Source organism: Populus alba, chromosome 10 (assembly GCF_005239225.2).
Source record: "Populus alba chromosome 10, ASM523922v2, whole genome shotgun sequence".
Lineage (NCBI taxonomy): Eukaryota > Viridiplantae > Streptophyta > Magnoliopsida > Malpighiales > Salicaceae > Populus > Populus alba.
Genome location: NC_133293.1, coordinates 9,956,428 through 9,970,263, shown reverse-complemented (window position 1 = coordinate 9,970,263; position 13,836 = coordinate 9,956,428). Strand labels below are relative to the sequence as shown.

The following is a 13,836-nucleotide window of genomic DNA, read 5'->3' as shown; positions in this document are numbered from 1 at the left end:
CCAGTGCCTCACGTACAGTATTTGACTATGATATTGAAGTTTAACTTCCGAATTTCGCAGAGCATCTTGATGAAAAGGATTTTTTTAGTTAATATAAATATTTATATCAATTTATCCATATGATCACATGGATAAATGATTGTGGGTTTTTAAATTCATAGCAAGATTGTGGGTTTAGAGAGTTAAATGATCACATGGGAGAGCAGGTGGGCTTTAAAAGCTAGCACGTCTGGCTTGCATGCCCATTAATTTCTTCTAGCAAGACTAGTTACTTTCATTAATTTGCTTGGACCATGACCCTTACTCCATTTCAGGCACCGCGAAAACTTAACCTGAGAGGAAATATTTATTTTCATGAGAGACAGGAGGGCGGTGGCAGGGCGGTGGCAGCTCTAGAGTTCAGGTTCTGCACGCAAAAAGGAAGGAATTAAAGAAGCTCAGTGGAAAAGAAAAGTAATGAGAGTTAATGATCACATGGGCACGTTATATTAACTTCACACACACACACACACACATATATATAGAGAGATGGTAGAGATACTTAGTTTTTTACTAATTTGTTTTTTAGTAATTTACTGTTGCCACACAAGGTAATTAATATGTCATTTGTTGGTAACACTCACAAATACTATGAACAAAATCAATTTTTTATCAGATATATTAAGTTAACAAGTATATTAAGAAGTTAATAAAAATATGATAAAGAAAAAAATACATACCGATGTGAAAACAAAATCACGGTAAGAAATTACAGTAAAACAACATATGAAACTAGAATATACTAATTAAATAATTTAGTTTTTTTTTTAATTTGGGTTTATTGAGTTTATTTAAGAGTTGGATATACTTCTTAAAAAATATAATTTACGTGGATAATTTTTGAAACAATTTATTTAGAAATATGACTGTAATTGTTTTTTAAAGTGTTTTTGACTTAGAAATACATTAAAATTATTATTTATTATTTTTTAAAAATTATTTTTTATATCAATTTATTAAAATAATTTAAAAATATAAAAAATATTAAATTAAAACAAATAAAAAATCATTTTTTTATTCCGGCAGACAGGAAAAAAAAAAAACACGACCAAACTTTAAGGTGAGAAACATCATAAGTATATGCCAAGAGAAAAAAAAGGAGAGCTGATCTAGTGGTCTGCCAAATAATCAAAGGGCTCAAAAAACAAATAGTTTTTTGACGAAGAAATTCGCAAATGCATTCCCTTCGAGAAGAACATAATGTAGAGAGAGAGAGAGAGAGAGAGATTCCCTCTTGTGTAGGGAAAATAGTGTCATTTTTGGTGGGTTTTAATTAAAGCAATTTTTCTCGTTATATCTTTCACTTAGGTCTCGTTTGTTTTCTTGAAAACTGGTTTCCGGAAATCAGTTTCCAAACTTTCCTGTGTTTGTTTATCATTAAAAAAGTTGGTCAACAGAAAATACTTTCCGGTCAACGGAAAATACTTTCTAGTCAACGGAAAACACTTTTTGGTCAACGAAAAATACTTTTCAGTCAATTTTAATCAATGAAAAATTTGGTTTGGTTTTCAGGAAAGTATTTTTCTTTTAGCTGTGTTTGTTTTCCGAAAAGTGGTTTCCGGAAAATCACTTTTCCAAACTTTCTTGTGTTTGTTTGCCATTAGGAAAGTTGGTCAATGGAAAACACTTTATACAGTAAAAGAAAAATTTGGTTTGGTTTTCATAAAAGTGTTTTCCTAAAAAATTTGGGGGAAAACATTTCCTGGAAGTTGTGAAAAATTTAAAAATGTTATTATTTGCTGATTATATCAAATTTGATCCTCAAACTTTTGATCGCTATATATATTTTGTTTTTAATATTTACTTTCAATTTCATCTCTTAAAATTTTATTTTTATATGAATTTTGGTCCTTATTTTTATAATTGTTATTTGCTTTTTTCTTATCATTTTTTTATTGAAAATTTTTATTTATCAGATTTGGTCCTTATTCTTTTGATTATTACTTATTTTATTTGAAATAATTTATGAAATGTTGATTATTATTATTTTAATTTCTTCATCTTTTATTTTTTTTAATTTTTTAGAATTGATCTCTATTATTTTGATTATTATTTATTTTATTTGAGATAATTTATGAAATTATATTTTTTTTTCAATTTCATTCTCATTCAACTTTTTAATTTGTTAGATTTGTTTCTTATTATTTTAATAAACTTGAGAAAAAATAAAATATTGATAAGTTATTTTCCAGCTCATTTTCCATGACATAACCAAACACTGAAAAAAAATTTTCCAACTTATTTTTCCATTACACTACCAAACATCGAAAAATACTTTTTTTGGAATTCACTTTCCAAAAAAAAACTACTTTCCAGCAAACAAACAGGGCCTTAATGTAGCAACTACCATTGATAATTAACTCTTGTACTCTCTTGAGCAACCACTTTGTAGAATACAGGTTAGAGTCCCCTATTTTGAGATCTTTTTGGAGGGCAAGGGGAGAATTAAATACTAGTTAAGCTATAACTAATTAGAGAAAATAGTTAAAATGGCTCTTTGATGCACACGGAGTTTACTTATTATTATTATTATTATTATATATATATATTTTTAATATAATTACTAAAAACATTGATAAATTCAATATTTTGCATTGATTAGTACGTAAATCTTATTATTTAAAATTTCCATTATTTAATTTATTTATGATTGTTAATTTATTATTCATTAAATATTTTAATATTATAGTAAGCTACTTAAAATGGTTTTCGTGAAAAAAAAACACTTTTTTTTAATCATAAAATCATTATATATTTTAAAACTTTTATTTGAAAGTATAGTTTAGAAAAAAGAAGTGTATAAGAGAATATCAGACAATATGTTCAGATTATACAATAAAAATATAAAGTTATCTTAATTTAAAAGTTGAACTATATATTAAAACAGAAACGTTTTAAGGTGAATAATGCCTTTTAAAAATATTATTTTTATGTATGTTTATAAGTGGAAGATCGAGCAATTTTCATTTTGTATTTGAGATCTTTTGTTAATTAAAAACAATTTTTGTTTCATAAAATATAATTAATAAATATATCTTATTTATTTTTATAATTTTTTATTAAGTGTAGACATTTGACAATTACCTAGATAAGAATTAGCTTGAAGTCGCTCCGCCATGAAAGCACTAAACTCGATTTTGATTGTTGAAAGGTAAATAATAAAGTGGATTTGTTTTTCTCCTTTGTTTTCCTTTTTGTCCCCTCGTACGCGTTCTGGCAGTTGGTTTTTTTTTTTTTTTTTTAATAATGCGAGAGTAGTTAGATATACTTGAATGTTAAAGTCAAGAATTATTGTCTTTTCGAAACCAAGATGCGTTTTTTTTTTCTTTTTTCTTGACGAATAAAGTATGAATTTTCTTGGAGTGCCGTAGACATTGGCCTTATTCTATGGATTTCAGAGATTTTCTGAGTGGTTTTTATGATCCGACGAAAAGTATAACGAAGACGTGGTCAAGTAATGGTTTCCCTTGCAGGGGCAGATTGTGAGTCAATTGCTCTCCATCCTTAATAGATCAAGTTGTTTGATACATGCATATATTAACTAATTTTGAGAAAATATCTCAATTATTTCAACATCATTCAGTGCTTGTTTAATATTACTCCGTTTTTAAAGCATAATTATGTTTAGTTGTTTTTCTTTAAAAACAATGTTTAATTAATAAATATTTTGCTTTTGAAACCAAAACAATCATCATTTTAAAAGAAGACTAATTTGCTTTAATTGAGACAAAGCAATGTACCTCTTACTTTTAACAAAAATAAACACAATTGTTTATTGTGGATTTTACTTCTTTTTTATTAAAATAATAAGTTTTTTCGTTAATCTTTTTAATTACATATAATAAAAGTGCTATTGTTCTATATAATTTTATTTCAAAATTATTTTTTTATTATCATCGATTTTATTGAAATGGCATGTCTATACATATTATCATTCTATTTAACCCTTTTTTAGTTTCTTGATCAAGGATTACTCTCATAAAAAATATTTACATAAGCCATATGAGTTTAAGAAGTCATATGACATTTAATATAAACGAAATATATTTTAGTGAACTAATGCTTGCTTGTGAATCACTATCGGCTCAACGACGAGTGCTAGCAAGATTCATGCACGTAACTGGTACGTAATTAGCTACATTTTAGTTTGTGATCACTAATATTATGGACTTGGCTAAATCTTCAATTTTCAACTAGCTAGCTACAGGTGTTGGATACACAAGTTTGGCACAAATTTAGGGGGTCAAGCTAATATGTCCGCGAGCGCCTACAACACCATGTATGTTTTTCTACTAACTAATCCTCAATCTTGAAGAAAAAAGAAAAAAGAGACAGGGCGAGAGAGAAAGAAATTAAAAGAAATCCTGCGTCACAGAAGCAAAACTTTTTCAATTCAAGAAATATATATACATACCAATAACGACATTAATGCAATTGAGCCTTTTATTTTCCTGTAAATGAAAATGAAAGCGAAACAAAATCAAGCATTCTGCATCCCCTCTTTTTTCCCTTGGTGTAGCTATCAAAAGAGGTCCCAGTAGAAGAAATCACCGGTTTTTTTCACCTTCAAGAAAAGAAAGAAATCAACCTGTTTATAATCAAAGTCTAGCTCTACGACGGTCAAGGATAATAAAATTTATGTGGTGGCGGAGGCGGGGGTGGAGGGGGCGGGGGTGGAGGAGGTGGGGGTGGAGGAGGAGGAGGAGGAGGAGGAGGAGGCGGAGGAGGCGGTGGTGGTGGTGGAGGAGGAGGAGGCGGTGGAGGAGGCGGTGGAGGTGGTGGTGGTGGTGGAGGAGGAGGTGGTGAGCACCCGGAGGCACTGCAGCTGGGAGGAAAAGCATAGAAGGACTTGCATTCCTGAGGTGATCGCTGCGAAGGCCTATAGGGTATGCAGTTCTCCGTATCATCTTTGGCTTGTAGCTTGAGGCACGCTGGTGGCTCACCACAGAAGTAATTGTAGGAGTATGTGAAATTCTCCAACCTAGGCAATAAGCATATGCTTCGTGGAATGTCACCATAAAGCATGTTGTGTGCCACGTTCAGCTGCTCCAACCTTTTCATGTCTCCTATAGACTCTGGCAGTGAACCCACAAGCTTGTTGGAGCTTACATCGAAAACTGTCAATTGGTTCATCAACCCGATATCTGATGGCAAACAACCAGTCAATCCCATGTTCGTCAGGATTATCTCGTCAAGTGTCCCTGCCATTTTTGTCAAACTTGAAGGGAAGCAACTATTAAAATTGTTGTTTGCCAATACAATGACCGAAACTGGAGACTTGCCTAGGTTTGTAGGTAGGGATGATTGGAATTTGTTGTTGTTAATGAAAAGTGCATCAAGATTTATATCAAAAAGTTTAGAAGGGATCTTGCCTTGAAACTCATTGAATCTTATATCAAGAAATTTGAGTGAAGGCAGGGAAAGAACAACAGAAGGAAATTCACCACTAAATTGGTTGTTGCTAACGTCAAGCTCATAAAGGAGATTGAGTTTGCAAAAGCTACCAGGGATGGAGCCGCAGAAGCGGTTGGAGTTTATGTGGAAGAGAGCTAGGTCAGTGAGGAGGCCAAGGTCTTCTGGCAAAGAACCAGCTATGTTTGCATGGTTTAGGTCTATACCAGCAACTGTTAAGGTGTCACGGTCATCGGGGGCCGGTGCACAATAGACTCCTGTGTAGTTGCAAACATTTGGGCCACACCAATTTGAGGTAAAGTTTTTGGGGTCGGAGGTGATTGCATGCTTCCAGGCCTGGAGAGCTATGTAAGCCTTCAGGAGTCTAGGGTTTGGGATGACCGGAAGATCTAGATCTACAGAGAGTTGAAAAGAGGGTTTAGGGAAGAATACTATGAGACCGAGGATGCCCAAGAAGGCTAGAGTGAGATATGGGTTCTTCATTTTTGAGAAGGAAATGGCAACAAGTGATGAAGTACTCGAGGTTTATGGAAAGAAAGGGTAAGCAGGTTTAATTATATATAATTAGGATTTGTTGAACAAGGTAGGATGGTTTTATCAATGATTTATACCATAAAATAACGTGTACTTGCATTATGGGAATTAGTAATTAAGACTTCTGGCTGTCTCATTTTAGTTGAGGTCATATATATGACAATCAGGAATACGAAAAGGCTTTGCTTTCGATTAATTTGAGTTCATTGATCATTGATTTCGGAAAGTAACAAGAATTTTATTTTTTATTTTTTTCTTTTTTTTAATTTTCTTGATATTTGTTTAGCTAGCTATTGGTAAATATTGTAATATGATGATAATATTGATCATTTTCTTAATTATGGTTTTTGTTTGGAAGGAATTCGGTGCCTGATCTCACCAAAAACACGGTGTTTACCATTAATTTGGGATTATTATAAGGTAATATACATATGGTAGTTTGGAAAGAGACTGCTCAAGAAAACTTGCAATGGTATGAAGTTTTCAGCTTAATTTATTAATATATTGACTGGCTGTAGGTAGTGCAAGTGGGCTAAAAACAATATAATCAATAATACATCAGCACAGTGGAAGCTAATTAAATAAATGTGCGCGTGAAACATGAAGATACACATCAGGTATGTGTATTAGAAATAACGTATTTTTGTCTAAGAAGAAATTAATTTGGTCTCGCAATATTTATGATCTGCATGTATACACAAAGTTTAATGCGGTATATAGATTAATGTGTTCGGTTATTTGAGGTTACGAAAGTGTTCTCTAAGTGTTAGGGTTTGGAACGTGGTTAAAATTGTATTTTTTAAAAATTAATTTTTTTTTATTTAAAATTATTTTTTTTATGTTTTTAAATTGTTTTGATGTGTTAATATTAAAAATGATATTTTAAAAATAAAAAATATTATTTTAATATATTTTTGAGTGAAAAAACATTTTAAATCACAATTGTATTACTATTTTCTCAAACACATCCTAAATATATTTTAGTTTGTGGTTGGTTATCTACAAATATTACCATCATATACACACACAAATGAAAATCAATATTTCTAATTATTTTGGTGGTTGGAAATTTGAAAAGAGAATCGTCTAAGAAAATAAGACACCAATTTATAAGTACCATAAGTTGGAGATTTCTGATTGGCATAACATTCTGTATATGTGGACGACGAAGTAAATGCATGCGAAATTATTGTAAGAAAGAATGCTATATATCATATATATATATATATATGCAGAAGTGATTATCTGGGGAAGATTGATCAGTGACGAGCTGGACTTGCATATGGGACCACGAAAGCTTTTCTTGTTTGTGCGTGTTATAAGATCAAGGATAAGATCGGTCGAGAGTGAATTTTAAAGCCTATCAATTGTACAGATTTGAAGAAGCCACTTTTCCAGCTGATCGATTGGTGCATAATAGTAAATGGAAAAAACTGTCACGACAAAGTTCATCCTCTTGGCTTGTATAGAAGGCATCTGATGGTACGATTATTCGCAATTGCAGTAGCTAGCTGCTCGCTATTTCTCTTTCGTATGTGAGGAAATAATTAAGGATCCGACTGGATCCAGTCTGAATCTTAACTTCCTTTAGTTTCGATGCATGTTTCGAGGAACAAAACACCGCGAGGTTGCCTCTGTGTCAGACATATATACCAAATTCCTGCTCTCAAGCATTTATGTGCTCGTGTTGTTCGTCATTAACTGCTGCCTCTCGTTATAAATTGTTGAATTTAATTGGACTTTTATTAACTGTACAAATTAAGAAGGCTTTCGTATTAACCATGGAAGATAGATGGCTGTTTGATTAAATTCATTTAATTACAGAGCAGGTCGGATTTAAGAGCTGTCAAATTGAAACTTGCCGCAGTCCATTTAAGGATGCTTGAACTGAAATTCTTGTCCTTGAATTCTATTTGCTCGTGACTGTAATATCTGGTTTTATATAATTCCACTTGTGCAAGTTGAAACCATTTGGAGAGCGAGAGCGAGTGCGAGATCTAAAGTCAACAACAAGGTTAGGTTGCAAAGGAAACACGCTTCAAAGAGATATAAAACACGAAAAACTACACGCAATAAATTAATTTGTACAAAAATGTACTCGTACACAGGATCCAAAAAGGATAGGTCCATGCCAAGTATATATCATTAGTTTGGATAAGGAAAGGCAAAAAAAAAAAAAAAAACAGTGGATCAAGAAACCACTAGAAAATGAACATATCCTTCAAACATATGGCCATAAGGAGGAACACAAGAAAGCAGGAAGCAAGACAAGCTAGGAAGCCAGCCTTCACGTACGTAATTTAAAATACCCTAACGGCCGCCTTACTCGTTCTTGTGTGTGTCTATATATATATATAGTTTTTTCACCAATTCATTTAAATAATCAACTTTTTTTCCTCCTTTTCAAATGAGGTTTAAATTAAAAATCTAAGCTGTTTATACATGTATATATAAGCTGTACGTATACACGGCCAGTCAACTGTACATCTTTTTGTAGTATATATATTAAGATATCTAGTCATTAGCAAATTAATCCACTGTGTAATTAGACTAAATTTAGAGAGCAGACTTAGTTTAAAATTGATATTTAGAAAATACACCTTCATGTATTTAATTAATTTAAATTAGTTCTAGAATGTTATGGCCAAGTCAATGCACATACCAAACACATTAATCCAAATTTCTAACAAACAATGTCAGCTGTCTTATGAAGTGTCAGCTTTTTTCTTGTCTTTTCTTTTCTCTTTTTGATGAAAAAGATGAAAATAACTGAAAGCACATCGATTTGGAAACTAGGGATATAATAGAACAGAAGAACCTTATTAAATCAATTAATGCAGTAATTAATAAAAAAAAAATGTCACCGAACACATCTTGGCAAGGTCATGGTTTTGATTGTTTAGATACAAGTCAACCGAATCAGACAGTCTCTTTCTTTGTTTCTTCTCTCTTGGTATGCTTAGGTTGGTGCCTGAATCAATATTGATGTAAGAGAAGAACCTAAAGTTTTTATTTGCTGTCTTGCCTATGCATGTAGTGGTTGGGATGTGGAAAGAAAGGAAAAGGTCAACAGACATTTGTTGTTGTTGTTGTTTTTCGTAATTGGATATTTGTGCTTTGAATCGTGGAAATCGGCAGTTTAGAAAATTAAATATGTATCATGACGTACGGTATTCTATCTCACCCTTTGTTTACGTATTCATTTCTTTTCAAACATCTTTTTAAACGGGCATGGACTTGGTCGATAGAAACGTTCCATTTTCCTTTTTATTTTAAATTAATAAACACTGATAACTTAGTTCCAATTTCCAAACCTATATACTCATTTCCCATTAACAAAAGAAGCTAAAATAGTAGATATGCATTTGTTTATTATGGATTAAAACAATAAAATGAGATTTATATCATTAAAAAAAACTAGATATGGTATTATTATTGTGAATTGAAATAGTTAAATAATGATTTTATTTAAAATAAAAAATTTTAATTTTTTTTTCCAGAACTTAGTGACCTTTTTTTTTTTACGTATTTAAAAACATAGTTCAGTCTAGTATGAAAAGGTGAAGAAATAAACTAGTCAGAGTTAAGATTTCTAAATTCTTTTTATCCATCAATATTAGTCAATATTTTCTTCAAATGTTCTTAGAAATAATGTTTAGTATACAAGTATGCAAATTAGGTTAAAAATCTTAAACCTTTTTAGTGCGTAGAGTATACATAGTAGACTTTGATTATTAAATTAAAAACAAATGATAAGAGAATGAAATTGAGAAACATAAGAGTTCTTGGGACTTGATTGATAAAATTTGAAGATTTGGGGTGTAATTGAAAATGGGTAAACGTTTAGGACTAAATTAAGAGTTTTGCGTTTTATTGTATTCCGAAGGAGGGCTGGGTCTCGTCTCTTCATTTGATTAGATTGATTCTAAGTGGCTTTGATTGCTTAGAGCTTTCAACATTTACCCAAACTAGCACCGTTCATATTTAGTTAATGGGCCTCGGCCCGTCATTTATTTGAGGGATATTATTATTAATGTTAGAAAAATGAAAAAAGAAATTGTAATTAACGGTCAGATTCTTCTGCACCGAGTCCGCTACTCCCCGATAAAGTTATGAAAGTTATGACTTGACCAGCGATGTGCTTCAAATCGGATAGATTTTTCAGAAAGAAATAGAATATGTTTTTTCAGTGTGTTTTTTTTTTTATATAAAAACATTCTAAGTGTATATAAATTTTTTTTATTTATGTATTTAATTAAATAAATTCAGAATCATCTATGTCGATAAATAAATAAATAAATTATTAATGATAACTTAAATACTAAAATAAAAAATCAAGAAATATATGTATATCAATATATTTATTCTTGTAACAAAAATCATTTACCTTGATTGTGTTTAATGACTTTGTTTATAAGAATTAATTTTTTATTTAATTAAATAATAATATAAACTAAAAACACACATGAAATTAATTGAATAAAATAAAAAAAAAAAATATTATGCAAGGTTGCATATAATAGATAAAAATACCATCATTTTATGTGAAAACCAAGTAAAAATCAAAGAATAAATTGAAAAGTTGATAGATAAATATGGATGTACATATCTAAAAGTCATAGATTTCATTATATTTAATAATATTGTTTGTTAAAACCAATTTTTTATTTAATAACAAAATTAAAAAAAAAACACATATAGAAAGGTGATCTAATAAAAATGAAGATAAACAAAAAAAAAAAAAAAAAAACAAGTAAAGCCGCATAAAAAGAATGCCTCATAAGATAAGAAAAAAAAAGGTATTCATAAACTAAGTAAAAAAAATCATAATTTATTAAAAAAACACCATAGAAATTTGCAAAAATAGAAAAAAAAAACTCAATAAAAACCTAATAATAAAAGATGAAATTGAAAGCAAAAAAAATAAAAAAAAAAGGCTTAGGCGCATGGGTGGCCTAGTGTGTCTAAGCTTAAAATAAGCCCAAGCTCACGCAAATGAGTTGAAATTTTTTTTTCCAATGAGCAAACAACTTGTCATTTGCCCTTAAAAAAAAACTTGATATTCAACCCGTTTTTAACCTAAAACACTTACAAACACCATACAAACCTTGACAAACCTATCAATGGCCTTAAACAACCTAAAAATCAGCCTAAAAACCCTAAAATTAACCCGGTACTAAAAGACTTTCAAATATCATATCTATCATCTCATGCAAGGTTTAGGGAAAAAAACACCCATGCTGAACTTTCCTTGTCGAATGGAATCCATTAACATCAAAATCGTTTGTTTCGTGGTTGAAATCGGTGTAATCGAGACTTTTTTTATTGACCATCGAAATTTAGCCACTTTCTTTTCCCTTCTTCAAACTAGTGACTAATAAATAAATAAAATAAAATAAATTTTTGGATCAAAATTAAAATTTTTAAATATTGAGGGACCACAAGTTTATCATTTGAAAAGGTAGGAGGACCAAATTAAACTTTTTAACCTAATTTCAAAATGGCCACCTATGTTCTTTGCCACTGTCACTCAAACCCCCCTTCTTTCAATCTTGTCACTCCTCGATAAATTTAAATGAATTGGACTCAACTTGTCCCCAAAAAGGATGAAATTGCCTAAAATAAAAGTTTGATGATCAAAATAAAAAAAATAATATAGCGAGCCCATGGTGAAATGTGAGATCATGAACAATGTATTTTTTTTTTTTTTTTTGCAATGGATATGCCACACAATTTAGAGTTTGTTATATCTAGTATTTGACTTGCGCTTAGTCCTTCAGTCGAATAATTGTTTTTTTCAAAAAAAAAAAAATGAATATGCATGCTTTAACATGTTATTTAACATTAAAAAACTTGATTGTAAATTGAAAAGTTGGCGCTTGCATATAATTAAATAAATCAAGAATTATATGTGTTAATAAATACAAAAAAAAAAAAATCATTAACAATAACTAAAGGTTTAACTGGAAAAATCGAGAGACAGATATGGCGAAGATATTTGATCTAGCAACAAATACCATGTTGTATTTAATAACTTTATTTATGATAATCAAATTTTTTTTATCTAATCAAACTTTAATCGAACTAGACATACACATGAAAGCGATATAATAAAATCAAAAGGAGAAATATTATGCAATGTCACACATATTAAAAAAAAATATTATCATTATATGTAGAAATAAATAAAACTTAAATGATATTTAACCAAATACCATATTCGAAGTTTGAAAGATAAATATGGATGTAAATATTCAATTTCAAAACATGAGTCAAAGACTCATTCTATTCAATAACTTTGTTTACTAGAACTAGTGTTCTATTTAATGAAACGATGATAAAAAAAAAATCTTAGGAAAGAGATTGAACAAAAATAAAGAAAAAAATAAGCAGGGTTACAAAAAAAAAAAAACTCCAATAAAAAAATGTTAAATTCTTATTTGTAAACCAAGTAAAAATTAAATCATACTATATTAAAAGTATCATAAAAATTTGTGAAGACTTAAAAAGTTTAATGGAATGCTAAGATTGAATGATGAGATCAAAAGAAAATAAATGATAAAAAAAAAAATGTGAAAAAAAGAGAGTCCAGGCATACTAGCCTTGGGTGCCCCATCATGACAGGGCTTTAAAAAACCTATAGGTTTCGGTATTGCAGCCCAAGTATGTGTACCTGAGCTAACTATATTTTTTTTTTCTATTTTTAAAGAATGAGCAACTTGTGGTTTGCTTTTTTTACAAAAGAAAGCAATCAATGCATTGCCTACTTATCTTAAGATTTCAACCACATTGGTTGCCAAAAAAATCAAGATTGGTGTTTCTTTATTTAAAAATCAAATTTCAAACTCATTTTGACGTGAAACCCCATAAAACACCATATACACCTTGATAAACCTGTATATGACATCAAATAACCAAAAACTAATCTAAAAACCCAAAATAAAAAAAAAAAAATTCAAGCTCAAATCTACCTTTTCAGGTGAGGGGAAGGAAAAAAAACACTTAAGTGACTCCCTTTGTAAAAAAAAACCCATTGACACAAAAATTAACCTTTTACATGACAAAAATCATTGTAACCCGAGACTTTTTCTCTTCTTAACGAGAATCTTACCTCTCTCTCTTCTCTTCCAAACCAAGGATCCAAAAATAAAATAAAAAATTTTCAAACTAAAATTGCATTTTTGAAAATTCAAGGGACTGAATATTTATAACCTGAAAATTATGAGGAGCAAGGTTAATTTTTTGCACTATTTTTGAAACAACCACCCTTTTCCTCTCCTGTTTTCACTTTTGTTCCTTTTATTCCAATCTTGTCATTTCTCGATAAATTTAAAGCAATTAGGATTCAATTTGGCCAATATAAAGATGCAATCGGCCTAAAAAAAGTTTGATGACTATAATAAAAAAAATATATTAACCAATTAAGTCTATAGTGAAATGTAAGCGTATGCATATTGTTTTGGGTCTATTGTGTTTTATGCCACCACATGTAGAGTTTCTTACTAGAATAGGTGGAACATGTGTCACGCTATGGGTCCGAGCCAAATTTTTTCTAGAACTAAAAGAAATGCTTAAGCAACCCAAGAATTCCTAAAAAAGAAAAGAAATCAAGATCCAAGTCATTGACTTGACTAATTTAATAATATGAATAAAAAAATACAATGATAACAAATAAACCGCCAAGAATAATTGACAATGATAAAATAAAAAAATGATCATTTGCCAATACAGTAGAAAAATATCCTCTGAATATTCTTAAAAAGCCTTCGTGATCTTATTTGATAATGAAGCAAGCAAATAAATAAGAATATGATAACTGTATAGAAAGCAATATAGAATAAATTTGAAGCT

General features: G+C 30.1%; 1 protein-coding gene across 1 annotated transcript; it reads right to left on the bottom strand.

Annotated features, from left to right (window-relative positions):
• Window positions 1-4,408: 4,408 nt before the first annotated feature.
• On the bottom strand, window positions 4,409-6,020 carry LOC118061611 (leucine-rich repeat extensin-like protein 6). Its single transcript, XM_035075110.2, has one exon. It carries the CDS (start codon window positions 5,932-5,934, stop codon window positions 4,660-4,662), a length of 1,275 nt encoding a protein of 424 aa, XP_034931001.1. The 5' UTR covers window positions 5,935-6,020; the 3' UTR covers window positions 4,409-4,659.
• Window positions 6,021-13,836: the final 7,816 nt, after the last annotated feature.